Genomic DNA, 26,925 nt, shown 5'->3' on the forward strand with positions numbered 1-26,925 from the left:
AATTGTAATTAAACGCCCCTGTTAAACAGGGGCAGAAAAATTGGGCTGCTGGCATCACCCAGAACCAAAAATGTTCTTCCAACATATCAGCGGAGAAGGAAGAGGATAGACAATCAACATAACAGGACAGTCACTCAGCATCAGCATAGGCAGTCTTGAAGGGATGTGGTATTTCAAAAAAAATTATTCGGTTACATCAGCTTCAGGTGCTTGGTAGCTGTGGGTGATCCAAGACTGATTCATCTTGATGAAGGTCAGTCGATCAACTGATTCGGTGGACAGGCGCACCCTGCGATCGGTAACGAAGCCACCAGCAGCACTGAAGGTGCGTTCCGAAAGAACGCTGGATGCAGGACAGGCCAGTAGCTCAATTGCATACTGTGCAAGCTCTGGCCAGTGATCCATCCTCAAGACCCAGTAAGCCAGAGGATTTTCAGTGGGAAAGGTGTCCAAGTCTGACCTTGCCCCTAGGTATTCCTGCACCATGTAAATTAGACGCTGGCGATGGGTGCTGGAACCAATCATACCTTGGAGCTGCAGACTAAAAAACTGTCTGAAAGCATCAGTCAGACGGCCACCTTCTCCACCGCTCCTTCTGACTGATGCTTCAGCAACACGTTGTCCAGGACCAGGAGTTTGTGACCTCCCAGTCTCTGGGAACGCGTTGCACAGAGCTTTCTGCAAGGCCTCCCGGAGATGTCTCATCCTCTGCTCCCTCTGCGATGGCAAGATAAGGTCGGCAACCTTACCCTTGTACCGTGGATCAAGGAGAGTGGCCAGCCAGTAATGGTCCCTCTCCTTGATCCGAAGAATACGAGGATCCTTCCGCAGGCTTTGCAGGATCAGGGAGGCCATGCAGCGTAGGTTAGCTGAGGCATTCGGTCCGGAGTCCTCTGGGTCACTAAGGACAACATGATCCGCAGCTACCTCCTCCCAGCCACGTACAAGTCCACGTGTTTCTTGGGACTGTAAATCATCCCTATAAGACTGCTGCTGCTGAGTGCCAGCCTCCACCTCCATGCTGAAACAATCATCCTCCTCCTCCTCCTCCTCACCCTCTTCCTGTGTGATGGGTGGCACAGCAGGAACACTATCTGGATAAAGGGGGCCTTGAGAGGCAAGGAAGTCCTCCTCTTCCTGCCTCTGTTCTGCCTCAAGTGCCCTGTCCATTATTCCACACAGCGTATGCTCCAAGAGGTGGACAAGAGGTACAGTGTCACTGATGCATGCACTGTCACTGCTCACCATCCTTGTGGCCTCCTCAAACGGTGACAGGACAGTGCATGCATCCCTGATCATGCCCCACTGGCGTGGTGAGAAAAAACCGAGCTCCCCTGACCCTGTCCTGGTGCCGTAGTCGCACAGGTACTCATTGATGGCCCTCTGCTGCGTGTGCAGCCGCTGCAGCATGGCCAATGTTGAGTTCCATCTGGTGGGCATGTCACATATAAGGCGGTTCTTGGGCAGGTTCAACTCCTTTTGGAGCTCAGCCAGCCGAGCACAGGCATTAAATGATCGGCGGAAATGCACACAGACTCTCCTGGCCTGCTTCGGGACATCCTGTAAGCCGGGGTACCTGCCAAAGAACCGCTGCACCACCAGGTTAAGGACGTGAGCTACACAGGGCACATGGGTCAGTTGTCCCTGTCGGAGGGCGGAGAGGAGGTTGGTGCCATTGTCGCAAACCACCATTCCTGGCTTAAGCTGGCGTGGCGTCAACCACCTCTCGGCCTGCCCCTGCAGAGCTGACAAAACATCCGCCCCAGTGTGGCTCCTGTCCCCCAAACAAACCAGCGCAAGCACGGCATGGCATCGTTTTGCCTGCGTACTTGCGTAGCCCCTGCAACGCCTACGGAGCACCGCTGGTTCTGAGGACAGAGCACTGGAAGAGGCCATGGAGGAAGAAGAAGAGGAGGGGGTGGAGGAGAGAGGTGTGTCACAACCAATAGTAGCATTTTGGAGGCGTGGTGGCGGAACAACCTGCAACACTACTGCACCTTGTCCTGCATCCTTCCCAGCAGCCAGAAGAGTGACCCAATGGGCCGTGAAAGACAGGTAACGTCCCTGTCCATGCCTGCTGGACCATGCGTCAGCGGTAATATGCACCTTACCGCTGACCGCCCTGTTCAGCGAGGCAAGGACATAGCCTTCCACATCCCGGTAGAGAGCCGGAATCGCCTTCCGTGAGAAAAAGTGGCGTTTGGGGACCTGCCACTGAGGAACCGCACATTGTACAAACTCACGGAAGGGGGCCGAGTCTACCAACTTAAAAGGCAGCAGTTGAAGTGCTAGCAATTTAGCCAAGCTAGCATTCAACCGCTGGGCATGTGGATGGCTGGGAGTAAACTTCTTCCGCCGGTCCAGCAGCTGGGGCAGGGACATTTGCCTGCTATAATCGGATGTGGATGTACCACTAGCAGAGTTCCCGGAAGCCCTTGGCTGTGACACACCTAATTCTACACCTTCATTCCTCTCAGAGCAGGTTTCAGAGAGGACTGAAGGTCTAGTGGGGTTGGAGATGCCAGCTGATGAGGAGCAAGGAGAGGTCCGCTTTGTTCTTTGGTGTGGGTCTTTGAGGTACGCTTGCCAACGAGCTGCATGGCAGGTCAACATATGTCTGGTCAAGCATGTGGTGCCCAAGCGGCTGATGTTTTGGCCACGTGAGATACGCTTGAGACATATGTTGCAAATAGCAGCGGTGCGATCTGATGCACTCGTCTCAAAAAAGGCCCACACCAAAGAACTTTTAGAATAACGCGCAGAGGAAGCGCTCTGCGCAGGCGGAGCTCTGCGGTGTGATTCCGTCGGTGTGCTGCCCCTAAGCTGGCCCCCGGAGGGCATCCTGCCTCGTTGGACATGTGCCTCCTCCTCCTCCTCCTCCCTCCTTCCAGGCACCCACGTGGAGTCAGTGCCCTCATCATCCCTTCCCTCTTCATTGCTGTAGCAAACCTGGCAGTATGCTGCAGCTTGTGGAACATGACTGCCAGATTGCTGTCCTTCTTGAGCATCCCCTCTCTCTGTGCTCACGCTACTGCCTTCCTCTAGCTGAGTGTCATCATCAGAGCCCACCAAACACTGGGCATCCTCCTGGAGCATGTACCCAACACTGTGCTCAAAGAGTTCAGGAGACTCCTCAGGAGGACGTGGTGGGTCTAGGGAAGGAGTCACTGATGATGACATTGAGAGGAGGGAAGACGATGCATTGGCAGCTGCTTTGCTACTACCCTGAGACTGGGTGAGAGAGGATGAGGAGGATGAAGAGGGCTTGGTCATCCACTCTACCAAGTCGTTGGCATGTTGCGGTTCAACATGTCCAGCTGCAGAAAAGAAGGACAAGCATGTCCCATGGCCACGTGCTGATGACAATGCACCGCGTCCACGACCAGCACTGTTGTCTCTAGACACAGAGCCTGCTTGCCCTCTTTTATCGGCTCGCGCCTGTCTGCCTCTCCTTGCTGGCCTTCCAGACATGGTAATGGCCTGAAGGGAGTTGGGTAAAACAGTAGTTGGGTAGTTTATATTGTGCTGGAGGCACACAACACCCACTAACTCCTGCAGATGCCTTTTTTATAGAACAGCAGAGTTAAAGGGGTATATACAGATGTATACTGTGCTGTGCTGGAAGCACACACAACTTCCAATAACTCCTGCAGATGACAATTGGGCCCAAATAGAGAACAGCTATCTAGGTGGATTATAGCGTTATGTACTGGGTACAGAGCACGCAGACAGCACGCACTATCTCCTGAGTGACACTACTGACTGCAAGCTCTATTGTTAAAGATGGACCACTAGCTATATAGGTGAGGTGAATATCACGGTGTATACTGCGGTCAGGGCACGCAGACAATAACCAGAAAACAGCAGAGTTAAAGGGGTATATACAGATGTATACTGTGCTGTGCTGGAAGCACACACAACTTCCAATAACTCCTGCAGATGGCAATTGGGCTCAAATAGAGAACAGCTATGTAGGTGGATATAGTGGTATGTACTGGGTACAGAGCACGCAGACAGCACGCACTAACACTACTGACTGCAAGCTCTATTATTAAAGCTAGATCACTAGCTATATAGGTGAGGTGAATATAGTGGCGTATACTGCGGTCAGGGCACAGACAGTAACCACTACACAAGAGCAAGATAGTAAATCAGCCAAAAACGATTGGTGTGTAACTGTGTTGAAGGTACACAGAACACCCACTGCTTCAGATGCTAACCAACACACTACACGAGGCCGCCTCAAAGGCGGCCTTATATAGTGTGGGGCGTGCACTACACAGCCTGAGCTATGATTGGCCACAGGCAGGATGCCTGTGGCCAATCATGGCTCTCCTCGCTGCTGGCGCTGCGATTGGCCAAGCATGCGGGGTCACAGTGCATGCTTGGCCAATCGTGAGCCAGCAATGCATTGCGCCATCGCAGTGCATTGTGGGCCACACGAATTTTGCCGCGAACGGCCCAAACGTTCGGAATTCGGCGAACGCACGAACGACCGATGTTCGAGTCGAACTTACGTTCGACTCGAACACAAAGCTCATCCCTACCAGGGACCCCCACACCTCCCAAAGAAGGGGAAATACCTAAACCAGAAGCAGAGGAGGAGGAGGAAGGAGAGATTGTCGAAATTGGCACCACAACAGGTGAGTTGCGGAGACCATAGCTTCAGGTAAGCTAATCAATTTATGCCTGCATATTTATAATACAGTGTTTTTTTTTTGTTTTTTTTTTAGGTGATGTGGATGTTGTAGAAGAAGAATCGCATTTTACCAGTGAAAGTGCCCAGATCCTCATTGGAGAGATAATGGGGTGCAATTGCGATTTAGATAATATCAAGAAAAACATCAATGATGTTCTGCAAAAAATGAAGAACATCATTGAAGAAAAGCCAAATTTGGAAGATGCACACAGTGTGTCAACATGTACTATCTCCCATCATGGGGGATCAATGTACGCTTTTTGTGGGTGCAACCCCTTCATTGCTACTAAAGTGGCTGAGATGAAGGGGTTGCACCCCTAAAACACATACATTGATACCCCTGATGGGAGATAGCACATGCTGACATTAGGCATGGGAACAGGAGGAAACTGGCCACTTTTTGATTCACAATTTGTGTGCATCTTGACATTGCTTGTTTGTCATCATTTTCTTTGTTCTCTGGAACACTGAGTTCCCTAAAGTGTCCGTCTTAATGCCACTACTAATGTCTCTATTGTAATTAGAAGGAGAGTCACAGTATGGTTTTAGGTTTTCTTTAACAACAAAGCTGTTCTGAGATGGACTAAGAAGGGACGTGCGCCCATTTACTAGCACAGATGTCTTTGAAGAGTTGATACTGTCATGCCGATGTGTTGCTCCTAGACAAACTTCTTCTACTATAACCCACCCTAGGTCAAGTCTTTGAGCATAGGGGGCATTAAAGGGCCCATTAATTTGTTGGCATACTTTATGTACCTATAGAATGTCTCTTCCAAGAAGTAGAAGAATAGAGGCATCTTTCTGGATAGCTGGAATAAGGTGTGATATCGAATTGTGATGAGGATGATGAAGGGCCACTTCTGGTGACCGGATCTCTGCTTTATCGTCTGGTTACATATCACATTCTATCAAAGTCGGAAGTGAGAGATGGACTCTCTTGTCAAGAGACGCGATATTAAGGAGCTCTTCTTCCTGAAGTTTCTATCACTCCTGCACATGTCTTTAGGGTGTATGGACCTGCACTCGATGTAATGTTGAAGGCATCAAAAAAGTCTGACCTTTCCAGTGACCTGTTATCTGTTCATCCAGAACCACATACATCTTAACTGCTTTTTGCGTTTCCCCTGTGGGGTACACTGTTGCTAGGCAGATCTTGGAACATGAACGTGGATTTATACTGCCACCACAGATTTCAGTGCATTTAGACATTGCTTGGGTAGATGAATTATCTTTTTGGGCTTCAGTGAACTCTAATAGTTGATGCAAAGTATCAGGGTGTAAAGCTGTGATGTGTCTGTTACTGCCACATTCGGAGCAATCCGCTTGTATTTTGCAGTCTTTGGCTATATGTTTAGTGGATCCACAACACTTGAAGCAGATGCCGTTTTGTCTAAGAAAGGCTATCCTTTCCTGATAGGTTTACCTTTGAACCCTTTGCACTTGTTTAGGGGATGGGGCTTTTTATTAAGTGGGCAGAGTCTGTCAGGGTCTTCAAAGGTGTTTACCTTGTAGCTTCTTAGCCCATCGGATTTTGTCTGAAACTGTTGCATACACACGGTCGGACAAAGTTGTCGAAAAATCCGACATGATTACGTTATTTCGTTACGACGGGACTACGTTCAGGCTAGTAGCCAATAGCTTTGGTGTAGGAATTTGATCTGAGCATGCGTGGCACTTTGTCCGATCGGAATTCTCTACACATGATCGGAGCATTTTGTCGGAAAATTTTACCAACAAGTTGGAAAACTTGGTCCGTCGGATACTCTGACGGAAACAGTCCGATGTAAACCACACACAGTCGGAATATCCGTCAAAACGGTCCAATCGGACACATTCCGTCAGAATCTCCGACCGTGTGTACAAGGGCTTAGACAGTCTGGGTCCTCAGAGGGTAAAGTTGTCTTATGGGTGATCACAGATGTCCTATTGTAGGCTCTAGGTGGCTTTTCTGCTTTTGGCAGTTGACTGTTGGTGATGAAGGAAAAGCTGGGATCACACCTTATCTTAGCTTGCTGCTGCACAAACCTAGAAAACAGAAAGCCCTTGTACACACGGGTCGGACATTCTGACAACCAAATCCATTGGATTTTGTCTGACGGATTTTGTCTGAAACTGTTGCATACACACGGTTGGACAAAGTTGTCAGAAAATCCGATCGTTCAGAACATGGTGACGTTAATTCATTACAATGGGACTACGTTCAGGCTAGTAGCCAATTGCTTTGGTCTAGGAATTTTATCTGAGCATGAGTGGCACTTTGTCCGTTTGGAATTCTCTCCACACAATTGGACAAAGTCCGATTGGATCATGTTGTCGGAAAATTTTATAGCCCAGCTGGAAAACTTGGTCCATTGGATATTTTCCGACGGAAAAAGTCCGATGGAGCCCACACACGGTCGGATTATCAAACAACACAGTCCTATCGGACATTGTCCATCGGAATATCTGACAGTGTGTACAAGGGCAAAGAATGGGGGGAAAGGGGGCATCATGATCTTCTTTGTATTTGGCTCCAACACTTAACCATTTTTCTTGTAGGTTGTGAGGTAGTTTCTCCACTATAGGCTTAGTACCACTAGCGGTATCCAAATGTGCAAGTCCACTTAAAACAGCCTTCTTCTTCGGCACACTGGACTTCCCAAAGAATATCACCCAGCTCTTGCAGTTTCAAATTGTCTCTGCTGTTTAGCTTAGGGAAAGACTCCAGTCTTTTCATTAGAGCACCTTCAATTGCTTCTGGTGATCCATATCTTTCCTCTAGCCTTTGCCAGGCCATATCAAATACTGCTGAAGGGTTAAATATGTGTATCCTGCACATCCTTCTTGCATGCCCTGCTGACTCAGTCCCAAACCATTTTATCATCAGGTCTATCATCACAGCTGCTGGTAAGTCTAAGTCATTGACTGCATTCAGAAAAGAAGACTTCCATGTTCAGTAATTCTCGGGGCTGTCATGAAACTTGAGAAAGCCTGAATTAACCATTTCTTTACGGATAAGATATTTAGGGACATCTTGTGTGCACTGGTGTTTGGGATTCACTTGGCCTGTTCCTATATGTCTCTAATGGTTCATCTTTAAGACCCCATTCACACCTGAACGTTTTGTAGCCCTACGCCTGAAGCTACAAAACGCTGGAGGGGAAAAAATACATTATTCTCAATGGAGATGGTTCACATCTCCACTCCAAGTCGCCTGAAGCCCTACGCCTGAAGCCCAAACAAGTTCCGGACCCTTTTTTGTCGCACGAATCGGGCTGATTTGGGCGTTTTCATTCCCATAGAAACTAATGGAAACGCTCGATTCGAGCGTTTAGCGCGACAACGAGCGTTTCTATGGGCGTTTTGACGCTGTATCTGCAATGCTTAACATTGGTGACCTTTTGCCCTGCACAAATTTGCGACAAAACACGGCAAAAAACGCCGCAAATCGCGGTAAAAAACGCCGCGAATCGCGGTAAAAAACGCCGCGAATCGCGGTAGAAAACGCTGCAAAAAAACGCTTGAAAAAGCTACGCTCAGGTGTGAATGCAGCCTTATTGTTTGGGCACTGCTGACTTTGTGGGTTTGTTTTCGTACACTCAGGGGTTCTGCTGGTTCTGGTTTAAATTCAGCTGACTCTGGATTGGGAAACTGTTTTGTTGCATTGCTGTTTAAAAGTTCTTGGACATACTGCATTGTGCGTTCTTCTGAGGAACAGGGTTTCTCCGGCACATCTGGGCCTTTGTGGATAGACCCAGTTCCAGACCGCTCAATATCAGTTCCAGACCGCTCAATATCTGCTGCTGCCGGAGCGGCTGCACACTGACGCTGAAGAATATGCAACTTTGCTTCCTGTCCTGATCTTTCTTTCATAATGGCAGCCTCTGTCTTTGCAAATTCTAGCTGAACATGAGCTGCCTCTGCTTTGGCCCGAGCTCTGACTAAAAGGGCACTTGCTGATGAAATCTGACTGGACCTTGTTGATTTAGACGAGTGCGAGCGTGTATGGTCTTGCTGGACACTTGGCATGCTCTCCCTGCCTTGATGTGTCCCGGGTAGCTGATCTTCAGCCTTAGAGCCGGTTCACACTGCGGGCGATGCGAGGCGACACGACTCGCCTCGCCTCGATCTGACAAGTCGCCCCCGTTCTGTACAATGGAACCGTTCTGAGAGGAGCGACTCGAGTCGCTCCGACTCAGAAAAAAGGTTCCTGTACTACTTTCGGGCGACCTCGGGGCAACTTGCATTGACTTCTATACAGAAGTCATCTGCAAGTTGCCGCTGAGGTCGCGGCGAGGCAAGTCGGTGTCGCCTCGCATCGCCTGCAGTGTGAACCGGCCCTTATCCTGTCTTCCTGATCTTAGACTCATCCTGTCTGTGCAGAGACTAATATCTCCAGGCTTCTTGTGCTTCACCTTTTCACTGTTCCGCTCTCAAAACACTGACTATGTGTGCCGTTCTAAACGGACAGCTAAACACTTGTCAGAGACTCCAGTAAACGGAAGCCCAATGCTTGATTTGTCTACCGAAGTAATCCAACTTTATTTTACTTCTTTTTTTATTTGTGAAACTGCAATACAATACAATGATAAGATATCAGTACACATAGAAGAACTAGTCTAGGATAAATGACAGATGACACAACAGAAAGGCACTTACAGGTGATGATGTCTCAAGCCCCTTGGGAGAGAAACAGACATGCTGCCTCCATGTAGAATGACAATCTAAAATGGTAGAAGAACTTCCTGAACCAAAGGTCACTTCCTGTCTGAGAAATTAACTTAAAGGGGTTGTAAAGGTAATTTTTTTATTTTCTACATAGGTTCCTTTAAGCTAGTGCATTGTTGGTTCACTTACCTTTTCCTTTGATTTCCCTTCTAAATGTTTTTTTTGCTTTGTCTGAATATCTCACTTCCTGTTTCTCCTCAGTAAACTTCTCACCATCATTCGAGCTGGTGGTTAGTCAGCCAGAACAGCTTACTGAGGAGGAACAGGAAGTGAGAAATTCAGACAAATAAAACAAAGAAAAAAAAACATTTAGAAGGGAAATCGAAGGAAAAGATAAGTGAACCAACAATGCACTAGCTTAAAGGATGCTATGTAGAAAATAAAAAATTTACCTTTACAACCCCTTTAACTAGAGATAAAACTGCTACAGAGACTTTGGCCACTAGATGGCAGTGGTAAACTACACATTCTATATAAGTAATTATAACTACATTATCCTGTAAAAGCAGCGCACACACTGTGCACCATGATGGCCATGATTGTCTTGGGTGGAATTGCCAGTCCTTTTTCGGCCATTTCCCTGACATTGGCTGATGTTCTTAATAAAGCCCCTTGTGATATTTCTGCTACACTTAGTCTGGTGCACTGTGTTGTCTTTCCATTTATCTTCTAGAGAATTGCTTCACTCTAAAGGGAGCTGCCACTTGTGTTGTCATAGCACTCAAATGGACTTTATGAACTTCATATCTGATTATCCACAACCTTTATTCTACATATTTTTTATGCATATTTTGTGACATTTCTTTCTCCCCCCAAGGTGTGTCTTCTGTACCAACCTTTGCTCTATCCTCCTTTTGTTGTTTTGTATATAGAAGGATATGGGGGCCACAAAGAGGATTTTAGTGGCTGCATACCCTAAATTTACTCTGGTGTTGAGATATAATTAAAAACGTATATACATCCCAGATATGGAGACCACAATGAGAAGTCCTACGTGTGTAGATTAGAGGTCCTTTTCAAAACCTCCAGAGATGAAACCCTGAAGAAATGGCTTGACATTAAAGGCCTCATTGAGTCCTGGGGCAAAGTGGAATTCAGATCAGAGATCCACCACAGTTCATGCTGGAGGAGGGACTTGTTGAAGTCCCCACCCCGTGGACTGGGGTGGACTCGATCCAGGGCCAAGAATGACACTCGGGGTAGCAGCCAGCATGGACATATATTCAGGGTCACTTTGTCTCATACTTTATATGTGGTGATAGATATACGCTTCCAGAATTATTGAATAGTCTTGTCCACATAGTAGCAACCACATTCACACTGCAAAAAATAGACTACCCCTGACGTTTGACAATTGCCAAAATGTTTGGGGATAAACATGCGGTCATTGGGTTGGCAAATGCCTACTTGGGTCAATAAATTGGCAGTGTGAACAGGAGCCACAGGGAAAGGTTCCAAGTACTTTACTCACTCTGCACCAACTGGTCACCCATGGAGGATACCCACCTGTATGTGATTGGGGGAGCCGGAGGAACAGATGATGGGATCTGAAGTGAGAAGACCGTTCATTACAAGAGGAAAAAATAGAGTATTGAATTGTGAGTAGCCAGGAACTCGGCACAGATATCATACCAAGAAAGTCCCCGAGAAATAAAAAACACTTTCTGCTGGTTTTACCACTTTGAAATCCACTACAAATGAAATGTCGGATGTGGTTGGTCTGACGCACCAGATTTTATTCTTGAAAAAAAAGGAAACAAGAGTTTTGCAAAATAGAATCTTCCTGTTTGAGTTTCTGTAAATCTATAACTTCTCATTATTTCACACAGAGCAGATACCCCGACTGCAGCGATGTGCCCCCTGCGTGTCATCCTCCTGTGCCCCCTGCGTGTCATCCTCTTGTGGACTCTTCTCTGTCCAGGCACAGGTATGTAAGAACATTATATTGTTTTAACATTAATGTTTAAACTTTTTAAAAATTCTTTTATATGCCAGTTTTAAAAAATCTTGAATAAAAAAATGCATAAAATTGTAAAATTAATTATTTATCTCATCTGTAAATAAGTTGGCCATGCTTTGTGGCAGGGATGTAATGTGTCGTTATAAAGTGGAATAAAACGTGTACTTTGTATCTCCAGTCACACTCCTTCCATGAAAACTAACATTTAGTGTTGGGTGAACACTGGCTGTTCGCCCGTTCGAGCACCCAAATTATTGGGGCGTTCGACCATTTGTCTAGTCCACAGAATGACCACAATGCACTGCACCTCTGCACAGTACATTGGAAGCCCTGATTGGCTTAAGCAATAAAAGCTTTACCCAATCAGGGCACAGAGCACTGTCAGAGCCACGATTGCAGAAAGTAATGATGACTTTATACAATCATAGCTCATTGCTCTTAGTCCCGCTCTACACCCAAAAATATATTCTCCCCACAGTGGTCATTTTCAGTGTGATATTGGCATGGCGAGAGATAGAATAGGGCTCTGTTCAGTGCTACTAGACAGTTAGTAGAGATGAGCTGAACACCCCCCTCGGTTCGGTTCGCAGCAGAACATGTGAACAAGCAAACGATTTTTTCGAACATGCGAACACCATTAAAGTCTATGGGACAGGAACATGAAAAATCACATTCTAAGTGCTAATTTTAAAGGCTTATGAGCAAGTTATTGCCATAAAAAGTGTTTGGGGCCCCGGGTCCTGCCCCAGGGGACATGTATCAATGCAAAAAAAATGTTTTTAAAATGCCCGTTTTTTTGGGAGCAGTGATTTTAATAATGCTTAAAGTGAAACAATAAAAATGTAATATTCCTTTAAATATCACTGCTGATGAAGTCCCCCCCACTGGAACGATACACGTGCAGGGGAATCCACACCATGTCAGCTGCAGACACCTCTCATTCATTTCATTTTATCACTGGTCACCAAGCGTTTGACCGCATGCTGTTCATCCAGACGCTAGGATTTTAGTGCCTCCTATGTAAGTGTAGCTTTTTACCTTCTTAATAAATGCATACCTATAAGCAGAGAGCACTATATATTCTTTATTGATTTTACATGATACGGTGCAACACTGCCCCCTGTTGAGTTGGAAGGTAAAGCTGGCTTTCTTGAAGTTGTGTGATCTAAACGTCTCAGGATCTCCACAGAGACAATCAGCATACACTACTCCCAGTGTGGGAGGCTTAACTGACCTGACTGTGTAAACAGGGGTCCATTGAACAAGTCTCCAACATGGGGCGAGGGAGCTGTTTTGGTACTTTGAAAGTACCGAAGGATCCGGGTTGGAGCTCCAGGAACGCCAGGCTTGCTCGCCATTCGCTGCGGTGGGAGGATCGTAATTACCCAGGCTGGGTGACAAGCTATTATTTTCTGAGAAGCTGGTAAGCCTTCATTCTGTATGGTGGCCGAGTCACAGGGTGTTGCTGCGTTCATGTCTCTTGGACACACACAAAGAGACTTTTTATTATTTGCTTTGTATTTTAACAATTTATGTATTTGGTTACATTTATTTCTAAACACAATTGGATGGTTTAACTTAAAATGGTTATGGGGTGTGATCAGTGGCGTAACTAGAACCTTCAGGGCCCCGATGCAAGAAACCATGAAGGGCCCCCCTGAACCCCAGCCCGTTCCCTTCCCTCCGAGTCCGGCGGTGGAACTCCAGGGCATGGTCACAGATATGACCTTTGTGAGCCCTGTAGTTCAACCACTGGCATCAGTGTTTTTTTTTTTTCACTCTGGCTGGGGAGAACAGAGCGGCAATGCATGGAGCAGGAGAGGGGTACTCTGATGAGCCGGCCGAGGACACAGGTCATGCAGGGAATGCACAACTAAAGCGCAGCCAGTGCGATAGTCGAGCATGGAGCTCTGCTAGTCACCCTCCACCTCCAGCCACCCATGTGCATGGTGCACTGGTACCCCTAGCTGCCTATGCTGCTGCCGGCCATATGTAGAGGGGGCTGCATGGGCCCCCTGCAGCACAGGGCCCAGTTGCGGTCGTGACTGCTGCACCCCCTATAGCTACGCCCCTGGGTGTGATAGCACTTAACCTCTCAGAACCTCTATGGAAAGGGTTTCTTTCCACATTTTTCACATATTAATCAATACTGTTATTTAGTTTTTATTTGTTGGTACAGTTGACCCTTCTCTATTAACACAGCTTTATTTTTTTATTAATTCTGTTGGTGTGTATATCACTTTTAAGTTGCAGTTTGTTGTTTTTAGGAGAAATAGGGTAATTTTTTCTTTTTACTTTAAATATCGTGCCTGGGGGGTGTCTATAGTATGCCTATAAAGTAGCACATTTTTTCCGTGTTCAGAACAGTCCTGCAGCAAAATTACATTTCTAAAGGGAAAAAAGTCATTTAAAACTACTCACAGCTGTAATGTATTGTCGGGTCCCGGCAATATAGATGAAAACCATTGAAAAAAAATTGATGGGAACCCTGCACCCATTTTTTTTTTTTTAAATGGTGTGGGGGCCCCCTGGGCACTATATACTCTGAACAGCAGTATATATACTATATGCCTGCTCTATATACTCTGCAGAAAATTGGGCCTTAGGTGTTGGTGGTACCAGAACACTGTAAGCCCTCACAGTTACTCTTGGTGAGTGCTGGAATGGGCCCTGCTGTGAAATATTATATCAACAATTATAATTACATGCCCCTGTTAAACAGGGGCAGACAAATTGGGCCTTTGGTTGTGGTGGTGGTGCCACAACACTGTAACCCCTCACAGATACTCTTGTTTGTCGCAGGAATGTGCTCTGCTGTGAAATATTATATCAAAAATTGTAATTACATGCCTCTGTTAAACAGGAGCAGAACAATTGGGCCTTGGGTGGTAGTGGTGGTGCCCTAAACCAAAAATATTGTTGGAAGCTAGAATCATCAAGATTGAGGAGGATCCCACATCCATAGAAAATTCAATCAGTAACATCAGAATCAAGTGCTTGATAGCCACTGATCCAGGACTGATTCATTTTTATAAATGTGAGCCTATCAACAGATGCTGCTTGGTTGCTTGAACCAATCAGACCTTGGCACTGAGGAAGGAAAAATTGTTTAAAGTCATCGGTCAGCCGGCCACCTTCTCCACCACACTTCACCTGACTGAACAACGCCTCAAACGCGTTGTCCAGCACCAGGGTCTTGAAATGCATTGCACAAACCTTTTGTCACGTACCTAGTGGTGAGCCTGGAATGCAGAAGGAGACCTCTCTTGCGTCCCGACTCACGGCCCCTGATGATGGTGACAGGAGGCACGGGAGTCAAAGGTAGCACGAGTGCCTGGCAGGATCAACAGCCGGTGGATGGATCAGGCTGACTTCAGGAACTGTAGCTGGACAAGCAGGTCCCAGTGACAGCAGACAGGAACCAGTAGACAGCAGGAGACCAACAGGAACAGGTGGATCACTCAGGGGCAGGCACACAGAAGAGTCAGGCAAGCCGGGTCAACCAGACAGTCAGTACAGGAACAGATGCAGCAGGCAGAGGCAGGAACGTGGAACAGGCTGGGTCGGTAACGGATGAGCACGGATGGACCAGAGGATGAGACAGGTGCAGAGTCGTAGACAAGCCGGAGGTCAGAGGTGGGCAGAAGGCAGGGAAGGTGGCAGGTCAGGCCGGGTCAATACACAAACAGATCAGATTCAGGTAATAGTCTCAGGAACACTGTAGATCAAGCAGCAAGATCAGAAGGGAGAACTGGGTTTAAATAGCCCGCTGTGAGCGCGCGCACGCGCGAACGCACGCAACGCGCGCCACCGCGAACACGCGCGCACGCGAACGCACGCACACGCGCACCAGGCACCCGCAGGCGCGCACAGACAGGTGAAGGACCACTGTCCCCAGCCAGCCTTTCCTGACACCTTTCTTCAAGGCCTCCTGAAGATGTTTCATCCTCTGAAAAGGCAAGATGAGTTCTGCAACCTTACCCTTTTAACGTAGAAGTGTTGCCAGCCAGTAATGATTCCTCACCTCGATGCCACAAATCCTAGGGTCATTTTGAAGGCTTTGCAGACTCAGGGAGGCCATGCAGCATGAGTTTGAAGAGATATTCGATTCCTCTGGGTCACATGACCTGTAAGAACTTCCTCCCAGCCAAGTACAAATCGGTTGCTGGAACTGAACATACTTTGGGTCAGACGGCCACCTTTTCCACTGCTCCTTCTGTGACTGACCAAAACCTCAGCAACACGTTGTCCAGGACCAGGAATTTGTAACCTCCCAGTCTCTGGAAACGTGTTGCACAGACCTTTCTGCAAGGCCCCCCGAAGATGTTTCATCCTCTGCTCCCTCTGCAACGGCAAGATAAGGTCCGCAACCTTACCCTTGTAACGTGGATCAGGGAGGGTTGCCAGCCAGTAATGATCCCTCTCCTTACTCCGATGAATACGAGTATCCTTCCGCAGGCTTTGCAGGATCAGGGAGGCCATGCAGCGTAGGTTAGCTGAGGCATTCGGTCCGGAGTCCTCTGGGTCACTAAGGATGACATGATCCGCAGCTACCTCCTCCCAGCCACGTACAAGTCCACGTGTTTCTTGGGACTGTAAATGATCCCTAAAAGACTGCTGCTGATGCTGTGTGCCAGGCCCCACCTCCATGCTGACACAATCCTCCTCATCCTCTTCCTGTGTGATGGGTGGGACAGCAGGAACACTGTCTGGATAAAGGGGGCCTTGAGAGGTAACAAAGTCCTCCTCTTCCTGCCTCTGTTCTGCCTCAAGTGCCCTGTCCATTATTCCACACAGCGTGTGCTCCAACAGGTGGACAAGAGGGACAGTGTCACTGATACATATACTGTCACTGCTCACCATCCTCATGGCCTCCTCAAATGGTGACAGAACAGTCCCTGATCATGGCCCATTGGCATGGGGAAAAAGCCAAGCTCCCCTGACCCTGTCCAGGTGCTGTAGTCACACAGGTACTCATTGATGGCCCTCTGTTGCGTGTGCAGCCGCTGCAGCATGGCCAACGTTGAGTTCCACCTGGTGGGCATGTCACAGATTAGGCAGTTCTTGGGCAGGTTCAATTCCTTTTGGAGGTCAGCCAGCTGAGCACTGGCATTATATGACCGGTTGAAATGCACACAGACTTTCCTGGCCTGCCTCAGTACATCCTGTATGCCCGGGTACCTGCCCATGAACCGCTGCAACACCAAGTTAAGGATGTGAGCCAGACAGGGCACATGGGTCAGTTGTCCCTGTCGGAGGGCGGAGAGGAGGTTGGTGCTATTGTCGCAAACCAGCATTCCTAGCTTAAGCTGATGTGGTGTCAACCACCCCCTGCAGAGCTGATAGAATCTCTGCCCCAGTGTGGCTCCTGTCCCCCAAGCACACCAGTGCAAGCACCACATGGCATCTTTTTGCCTGCATAGTTGCATAGCCCCTTGAACGCCTACGGAGCACCGCTGGTTCTGAGGACAAAGCACAGGAAGAGGCCATGGAGGAAGAAGAGGAGGGGGTGGAGGAAAGAGGTGTGTCAGAATCACCAGTAGTAGCATTTTGGAGGCGTGGTGGCGGAACAACCTCCAACACTACTGCACCTTGTCCTGCATCCATCCCAGCTGCCAGAAGAATCACCCAAGGCACTGTGAAAGACAGGTAACGTCCCTGTCCATTCCTGCTGGACCATGAGTCAGCGGTAATATGCACCTTACCGCTGACCGCCCTGTCCAGCGAGACAAGGACATTGCCTTCCACATGCCGGTAGAGAGCCGGAATCGCCTTCCATGAGAAAAAGTGGCGTTTGGGAACCTGCCACAGAGGAAGCGCACATTCCACAAAATCACGGAAGGGGGTAGAGCCAAGCTAGCATTCAACCCCTTGGCATGTGGATGGTTGGGAGTGAACTTCTTTTGATGGTGCAGCAGCTGGGGCAGGGAAATTTGCCTGGTACAATCGGACATCGGTGTTTGCCCGCAAGTACTTGGCTGTGAGACACCTAATTCTATACCTTCATTCCTCTCAATGCAGGTTTCAGAGAGGGCTGAAGGTATAGTGGGGTTGGAGATCCGAGCTGATGAGGAGCAAGGAGAGGTCCGCTTTGTTCTTTGGTGTGGGTCTTTTAGGCAGGTCGACATATGTCTGGTTAAGCATGTGGTGCCCAGGCGGCTGATGTTTTGGCCATACGAGATGAATTTGAGACATATGTTGCAAATAGCAGCGGTGCGATCTGATGATCTCATCTCAAAAAAGGCCCACACCAAAGAACTTTTGGAATAACGCACAGAGGCAGCGCCCTGCACATGTGGAGCTCTGCGGTGTGATGCAGTTGGTGTACTGCCCTTAAACTGGCCCCCTAGAGGGCATCCTGCCTCATTGGAGATGTGCCTCCTCCTCCTCTCTACTATCAGGCCCCCACGTGGAGTCAGTGACCTCATCATCCCCTCCCTCCTCATCACTGGAGCAAACCTGACAGTATGCTGCAGCTAGGGGAACATGACTGCCAGATTGCTGTCCTTCTTGGGCACCCCCTCTCTCTGGGATCATGTTACTGCCTTCCTCTAGCTGGGTACCATCATCAGAGCCTTCAAAACTCTGGGATTCCTCCTGGAGCATGTACCTGACACTGTGGTCAAACAGTTCGGGGGACTCCTCTGGAGGACATGGTGGGGCTAGGGAAGGAGTGACTGATGCCATTGAGCCGAGGGAAGAGGCTGCATTGGCAGCTGCTTTGCCAGACAAAGTACCCTGAGCCTGGGTGAGAGAGGATAAGGAGGATGAGGACAGCTTGATCATCCACTCTACCTAGTCTTCTGCATGTTGCGGCTCAACACGGCCAGCTGCCGAAAAAAGGACAAGCGTGTCCCATGGCCACGTGCTGATGAGGATGCACCATGTCCACGACCAGCACTGTTGCCTCTAGACACAGAGTCTGCTTGCCCTCTTTTATTGGCTTGTGGCTGTCTGCCTCTCCTTGTTGGCCTTCCAGACATACTAATGGCCTGCAGGGAGATGTAGCTGCACAAATCTGGGATGCATATACTGATTATACTGCAGCTAGCAGAATCAATTGCCTAACTGTAGTATTATTAGTATGAGAACACCAGAAATTGTCTTCAGGTAGCTTTATGTGCACACTGTGCAGAGTACACAGTACACCAGCTATAAATACTGCAGCTGCCTGACTGTGGTATAGGATCAGAAGAATACCAGCAATTGGGGTAGATATATATATATATTTACACACATACACACACACACACACACACACACACACACACACACACACACACACACAACACCTAGGATGCATATATATATATATATATACACAATACACTGACTGCAGCTAACTGACTCACCTCCTGCCTGCTCTAACTTAAATGAAATGACACTGTCTATCTCTCTATCAGCACGCCAGAACACACTACACAAGGCCGACTTCCAGGCGGCCTTATATACTGTGGGGCATGTAATAAACCCCCTAAGCCATAATTGGCTACAACTACTTTGGCTTTGGCCAATTGCGGCTCGCTGTACATACAGCGCTGTGATTGGCCAAGCATGTCATAGTGCATGCTTGGCCAATCATCAGGCAGCAATGCACTGCGATGCTGCAGTGAATTATGGGCCGTGATGGACCATAAAATTCGCAATTTGACGAACGGTCGAACAGCTGATCCCTAGTAAATGATGTCATGAGAAGACAAGAATAGATCAGTATTTAAGTAGTTAGAGGTATATATATATATATATATATATATATATTTGTTTATATGCTGTTAAGTTAGTTTAGTGTAGTCTCAGTCACATTAATAAGTATTAGTATATAGTTACTTAATGTAGTTAAAGTTGGTAATATGTGTTTGTATAGTAGATGTTTGGTTATATGACATTACATGATCAGTAGTATAGAGTGTTACATGTGGATTTGTCAATCAAACTCCATATGACTCTCTGAGTTAGTATCTACTTTTGGAAAACATATTGCTGAAGTTAGCAGAAAGGAATGTGTGCCATACAAGGTTCTAAGTTTGTGTGAGGTGATGACGTTCATATGTTAACATATAAAGTGAAGGCTTCCAGATTGAAATATGGAGGAACACACACACACAGACACACACACACACACAGACACACACACACAGACACACACAGACACACACACACTAGGAGAGATGACACTGACATATTTAAACAAAGACACTTTGATAAGTTGGGACAGCTGAATTCTGCCAGAAGTCTAAAGCCTCGTACACACGATCGGACTTCCAGCTGACTTTACCATGGATTTTGGCCCGAAGGGCGTTGAAGGCCGTGAACTTGTTCTGCATACACACGGCACAACATTTTCAGCCAACATTCACCAAACCACGTGGTTTTTCAGCTCTTTACCGCCACACTTTGGGCAAATTCTAGCCAAGATCCTTGTGACCAGATTAAAACACCTAATCCCGCTCATTGTTCACCCAGACCAGACAGGGTTCATTACGGGCCGAGAGGCTAGGGACAACTCCATTAGGGCAATTCACCTTGTCCATTGGGCATGTACCTCTCCTGACCCCCCACTACCTGATCCTGTCCACCGATGCAGAGAAGGCCTTCGATCGAGTGGACTGGACATACTTACGCGCGGTGTTGGAGGCTCTCGGTTTGCGTACACACATGCTAGCTTGGATCATGGCCCTGTACTCGAACCCGAGAGCTCAGGTCAAGATTAATGGCTTCCTCTCCCCGAGATTCTGGATCAGAAATGGCATGAGACAGGGGTGCCCTCTCTTGCCTATTTTGTTTGCCTGGTGTTGGAACCATTCCTATGCACTGTTTGGTTTAACGCAGACATCAAAGGATTGACGGTGGGTCATACGGAGCACAAGCTTTTGGTGTATGCCGATAATGTGCTCTTCCACCTAATGGAATCCCTGATCTCCCTGCCTAATCTGATGTGAGAACTCCAACGCTTTGGTACACTTATTATTATTATTATTCACAAACTCCCTCACTGGGTCTGATGGGGGTCCGGTATGTATGTGTAAGTTACATATTACACAGTCAGTCTGGTTCAAAAAAAGACACAAGTCCATCCAGTTCAACCAATAAATCACACCTCCCAACTTTTTGGGATGGGAATGAGGGACACCTACTAACAGAAGTATGAAGACATTGGACACACCCCCTGTCACGCCCCCTTAACCGCTTAAGGATCAGCCAGCACAGTTATACTGCAGCAGGTTGGCTCCCCTGTGCGAATCGCCATCATGGTACTTCAGCCACTTTAAGAGCTCTAGGGGACGTGCGGTATGATAACGGAGCAGATGAATGTGGCCGGTGTCTTGTCAAATAGCGTCCTCCATCAGATGGTGTCCCCTGCGTACTGCGCATGCGCAGTACACAGGAACACAGATTCCAAAAATTGCCGAGGATGAACGGCGCCTGCGCCGTGAGTCCAGGTTCTATCCCCACCATCCAAGTGGACATAGAGTTAGAATAAAAAAGAGCCCGAAGCGTGGCGAGCGAAGCTCGTCCGCGAGGGGCCCTCTAAAATTCACAACCCTATGTCGGCTTGGATGGTGGGGCTACCACCTCCACTCATGGCGCAGGCGCCGTTCAGCTTCGGAGATTTTCCGAACCTTCGGCTGCTCTGTACTGCGCATGCGCAGTACGGAGTGGACACTATGTGATGCCCGGACTCTATACGCCAGAACACCGGGCACCACGATGTGCACCGGGCACCTGCAATCACCCCTGAGAGAGACAGAATGGAGGTCTGTCAATGTAAACAGACAGATCTCTGTTCTGTCAGGAGAGACAAGACAGATCTGCTGTCCCTAGTAATTAGGAACAGAGATCAGTCTCCTCCTCTCCTCCAGGCAGCCCCCTTCCCCCACAGTTAGAAACACTCACTAGGGAACACATTTAACCCCTTGATTGCCCCCCAGTGTTAACCCCTTCCCTGCCAGTGACATTTATACAGTAATCAGTGGCTATTTAGCTCTGATCACTGTATAAATGTCAGTGGTCTCAAACAAGTGTCAAAAGTGTCCGATGTGTCTGCCGCAATGTCGCAGTCCCGCTACAAATCGCTGATCACCGCCATTACAAAAAAACTAGTAATAAAAATGCCATAAATCTGTCCCCTATTTTGTAGATGCTATAACTTTTGTGCAAATTAAACAATATACGCTTATTGCAATTTCTTTACCAAAAATATGTAGAAGAATACATATCGGCTTAAACTGAGGAAGAAATTTGTTTTAATACTTTTTTTGGGGATATTTATTATAGCAAAAAGTAAAATATATACTTTTTTTTTTCTTCATTCTCTGTCTTTTTTTTATTAATAGGGATAAAAAAAAAACCACAGAGGTGATCAAATACCACCAAAAGAAAGCTCTATTTCTTTAATCGTGCATCACGGGACACAGAGCCATAGTAGTTACTATGTGGGTTATAGTCCACCTTCAGATGCTGGACACTTGCACACCCTAAACAGGAAGTTGCCTCCCTATATAACTCCTCCCACTACTGGGAGTCCTCCGTTTTTTTTCGCCAGTGTCTAAGGTGTTGGCCACAAGTAAAGATGTGCTGTGCTGAGCTCCTCTGGAGCAGTCCTTGCTGGGGCTTGCTATGCAGCCGGATCCATTCAAAGTATCTTTTAGGCCGAATTGAATAGTACCCGTGCCTCGTGTCGAAAGAAACAAGGTTTTACCTGTAAACACTTCTCTTTTTAGAGTGCTGGATTCTGGGATCCAGTATTTTTGGTATTAAGGCCATAAAGTATTTAGTAAAGTACTAATATTAGGTCCAGGAATGTGGGTTCCCCAAGGGTCCATGACTCCTGAAGGTTTGTTAACGGAACCCACCGTGAAGGGTGAAGATTGGGTCTGTTGGCTTTACCACAGAAATCCCTGCGGCAGGAAAGGGAAGTGGAGTTTTTCTAAGGAATTTTTTTAATTTTTTTTATGAAATGTCTCCTTTAAAGTAAATGTTGTCATGCCTAAGTGTCACCACTGGGGCTGTATGGAGCACGTACCTTCTCATGCTTTTCTCAGAGTCACGCTGTGTCACAGAAGCAACAGACTTTTTTCCTCTGGCTAGCAGGCAGACCTCCGGTAAGTTTGGGGGTTTTGCTTCCTCCAGACACCCCCACCTAGGCTGAACTCTTCCCCTCTTCATGAGGCTGAATATGAGGGAGAACTGAAACGATCGGCAATGCCGTTTTTCTTTCACCGCCCCTACTCGGTGGAGGCTCTTAGGTCTCCTCCACGCCATCCCTCCCTCACAAGCCGATCCCGGCGGATCAGAGGCCTGTACTTGTGCGGGAAAACTCTTTTTTTTTTAAAGAGAGAGGGGAGCAATGCAAGGTGGGGGTGGGGCTTATTGTGGCGTTGGCATCCTCCAACGCGGAACTGTGTGTGATTAAAAAAAGCACTCCATTTGTGATGGCTGCAAAATTGTCAGAGAGACATAAGTGCAAAGAAGAGCATGAAAGAGGTTTTGGGGACACAGGCATTTCCTATTTGACACATTTACTATTTGCATCAGGCTGAGCATTAATAGCAGCGGCAGTGGCAGGACTATTTACTTAAGTGGTGGATGCGATTTCTTCTGGTAGTACCTCTGCTTTGTGCATCGGGCTAAGGTCAGAAGGGAGATTGAAACACCCCCAAAAAAGAGATAAAAGGGGTCTCCCTCAAGCTCTGGAAAGCTTACTCATTTCTACAAATGGCATCCTCCCCTGAGAGATGGTGGCTGGTCAGAGTGAGCATCAGAGCCATGAAATGTTTGCACCTGTTTTCAACACTGCAGCCCCGGTTTATTTTTCTAAAAATATATTTTTTCCTCAGCCATGATAGGTTTAAAAAAAAAAAGTTTAGTGACTTTAATCGCATCCCAGTATGGGTCAAAATGCGACAGGTTCTCTTCCATTGCCAAAGGCCCTCAAACTGAGGAACTAGGGGCGGGAGAAGATGAATTTCCTCAGGGGACCATGGTGAGGCTGATGACTCCTCTTGTGAGATGTCAAATGCGGGAGAGTCAGCTGTTTCAATCTTAGATTGATGGTGCACTTTCTTGCTGAATGGTCCACTCCGCATTTATGTACCCTTAACTGAGTGTTTGGGTTCGCTAAAGCCTCCTCAAGCTGCGCATACCTTTCCTGTCCATTCACTGCTGGAAAATATTTTTTTGTATCTGAGAGGATCACCCAGATAAACATTATTTTCCCTCCTAAAAAGTTTTCACACTTTATGCTATGGTGGAGGAAATTCACTAAGTAGGGTATACCAGCAATTAACGCTGCTATATCCTCTGTGAATAAGAGTTTGACTTGTCTGGCAGACAATACTCAAATACTTAGAGATCCAACAGATAAAAAGTTGTAATTCCTATTAAAAGAGAAAAAAAACCTTTTTTCTCTGACAGATTGAGTGTCTCAGCCTGCACTGACAGTAATTGCTTAATCGTTTAGAGACCAGTTTAAGCAGGTGTTCAAGGTTATCCTGCTCAGCAGGCTCAGGATCTGGCAGCTTTATGTTTGCAATAGTTGCTTTGAGAGATTCTATCCTTCAGGCCTTGCGCCCTTTGCTAAGCACCATAACAAAAGTCTTCCTTTTGCGGTGAAAAAGATATTTGGGGATGTTTTGGATAATACATCCAAAGAAATTCTAGTGGAAAATGTACCCCTTTTGCCATTTAAGAAAAGGAGTAAATTGGTGCCATGGTCGCAGGTGATTCTCCGCATGGAGTCCATTAGACTAATGGAGCGCATCCACCATACTCTCTTGGACTCCATGCACGTATTTGATGGGAAATGGAGTGGATGGGCGGCCCTCCTCCTTACATCCAGGCTAGAGGACCCATGACCCACATGGGTGTCGGGTACCGAGGTTATACCTTACGCAAGGAGGGTCCCCTCCCGCACTAGAGGAAGTGCTGAAATAATGATGGTTTTAGAGCCTACGTAACACAGCTACCACCATGGCTTGGATAAATTACTGAACTAGTGCATCGAAGGCATTCTATTCTTCTTCTTTTTCTTCTCTTTTTTGAGTTGTCCTTTTCTTTGTTTATTTTAAAGTTGGTTATTCTATGATCATATTTGTTCTCGGAGATGCCTCGTGGAGGTCTCTTTGATGACGCCTCTGTACCACATCAGGCCTGTATCATTTCTGAAATACCGTATATACTCGAGTATAGGCCGACCCGAATATAAGCCGAGGCCCCCAATTTACCCCCAAAAAACTGGAAAACTTATTGACTCGTGTATAAGCCGAGGGTGAGACATCCCTGTGTCCATCCCTGTGTCCCGTCCATCCCTGTGTGTGTGTCCGTCCATCCATCCCTGTGTGTGTGTCTGTCCATCCATCCCTGTGTGTGTGTCCATCCATCCATCCCTGTGTGTGTGTCCATCTATCCCTGTGTGTGTGTCCGTGCAGCCTTGTGTGTGTGTCCGTGCAGCCTTGTGTGTCCAGCCTACCTGTGTCCCGAGCCTCCGTCCCGTGCCTCCATCGTCCCGTGCCTCCTCCGTCCCGTGCCTCCGTCGTCCCGTGCCTCCGTCGTCCCGTGCCTCCGTCGTCCCGTGCCTCCGTCGTCCCGTGCCTCCTCCGTCCCGTGCCTCCTCCGTCCCGTGCCGAGCCGAGCCGAGCCTCCGTCCTTCCAGCCATTCTACCTTTCAAAAGCCGCGCCTCCGCCTCCGCCTGTGATAGGCGGAACACTCAATTTCCCAGCAGTCTGTGTTCCGCCTATCACGGACATCCTCTCATCCTCGTCCGTAGTACGAGGATGAGCGGATGTCCGTGATAGGCGGAACACTGACTGCTGGGAAATTGAGTGTTCCGCCTATCACAGGCGGAGGCGCGGCTTTTGAAAGGTAGAATGGCCGCCGTCTGTCTGCTCGACACGCTGATCTAGCAGGCAGACGGCGATGACTCGAGTATAAGCCGAGGGGGGCACTTTCAGCCTCAAAAAAGAGGCTGAAAATCTCGGCTTATACTCGAGTATATACGGTAACACTTTCCTGTTTGTTGGATATGTAAACTTGAGTGTTCTTTGTCCATTCTGTTGTGACACCAACTACATTATATCTATTGGCCTTGTATCCATTACTGCTATTTTTACAACTGGTATTCTCTAACAAATTGCCTGTACTCTCATAATAAAATCATTTGAAAACAAAGAAAAGGAGTAAATGTATTTTCGTATTTAAAGCTCCTTCTTCTGTGCCAGGGTCATCAGCCTCCAGGCAATCATGACGGCTTCCACCATCAGGTTCAAAAGGTAATCCTTAGGGTTAAAGGGGTTGTAAAGAGATTTTTTTTTAAAATAACAAACATGTTATACTTACCTCCACTGTGCAGCTCGTTTTTCACAGAGTGGCCCCAAACCTGGTCTTCTGGGGTCCCTCACGGCTTTCCCTGATTCCCCCCACAAGTACTTCTCACTTTCATGCGAGCTCCCTCGTATGGTAAGAAGCACTTGTGGGCACGCTCCTGTGATACAGCCGGCGGCTATAGCCGCTCGCTGTATCAATTGGGCCCGCCCCCGGCACGCCACGTCATTGGATGTGATTGACCGCACCGCAAGCCAATGGCTGCGCTGCTTTCAATCCATCCACTACGGCCAGGCTGAGCGGCGAAGAGGATTTTGGAGGCGAGTGTGGGACTTTCGAGGGGTCAGGTAAGTAAAACAGAGGGGCTGGGGGGGGCAGCACTGTCAGATGTTTTTTCACCTTAATGCATAGAATGCATTAAGGTGAAAATTGTTTTACCTTTACAACCCCTTTAACCCCCAGGACAAAAGAGGTCTTGGGGGAGGAAACCTACAAGATACTGAAGCCCCCTTATGAGGAGGCGCCCCGCTCGCTCAATCTGGGAATTCTTCTGCAGTTCTCAAGGATCTGGCAGGAAGAGTGTCAAAACATATGGGACTTCCTCAATAGCGCCAAGGTACAAATTGAAGTTCCAAGAGTTCCCATCTCCTCGTTTTCTCAAATCAAAAGTTCCTAAGGATCCAGAGAAAAAGAAGTCTCTCTTAAGCATTGGACCATCTTTTGGCAAAAAGTGATCATGGTGATCCCCATGTAAGAGCAGAAGTTGGGGTTTGGTTCAAACCTCTTTCAAAAATCAAAATTCAATTCCTGAATATAACCTCTCTTTTTTTCATGGAGTCAATCCAATCAGTTATCTCCATCCTACAAGGAGGAGAACTTCTGATGTCAATCGTCATCAAAGAGACATACCGCCATATGCGTATTTCCTCTCTCACTAGTAATATCTACTTTTCAAGGTGGAAAACCTTCATTTTCAGGGTGTAGCTCTGCTTTTCGGTCTAGCTACTGTACCTTGAGTGTTTACAGAGGTTCTGACCCCTCTGCTAGCCAGATTAAGGGCTCAAGGTTTAACGATTGTGGTCTACCTAGACGATCTGTTCTTCATAGACCAGTCAATAGCGCACTTAGACCAAAGTATGGTCACCACATTAAACTACTGTACCTGAAATATCTAGGTCGGATTCTCAACCTAGAACAAATATTTTTTTATAAACCATGAAGGCTAAAATACTTGGGTCT

The 26,925-nt window shown here is 47.5% G+C and overlaps 1 protein-coding gene across 1 annotated transcript in view; it reads left to right on the plus strand.

Moving 5' to 3' along the window:
- Window positions 1–11,236: 11,236 nt before the first annotated feature.
- LOC143959454 (uncharacterized) overlaps window positions 11,237–26,925 on the plus strand; it is an 86,477-nt gene continuing 70,788 nt past the window's right edge. The window contains exon 1 of the mRNA XM_077468105.1: window positions 11,237–11,333. Coding sequence (XP_077324231.1) covers window positions 11,258–11,333 — 76 coding nt within the window. The 5' untranslated portion in view covers window positions 11,237–11,257. The remainder of the gene's footprint in view (window positions 11,334–26,925) is intronic.

This window comes from Lithobates pipiens, unplaced genomic scaffold, assembly GCF_037356315.1.
Source record: "Lithobates pipiens isolate NorthernLeopardFrog02 unplaced genomic scaffold, aLitPip1_a1.2 Scaffold_76, whole genome shotgun sequence".
Classification (NCBI taxonomy): Eukaryota; Metazoa; Chordata; class Amphibia; order Anura; family Ranidae; genus Lithobates; species Lithobates pipiens.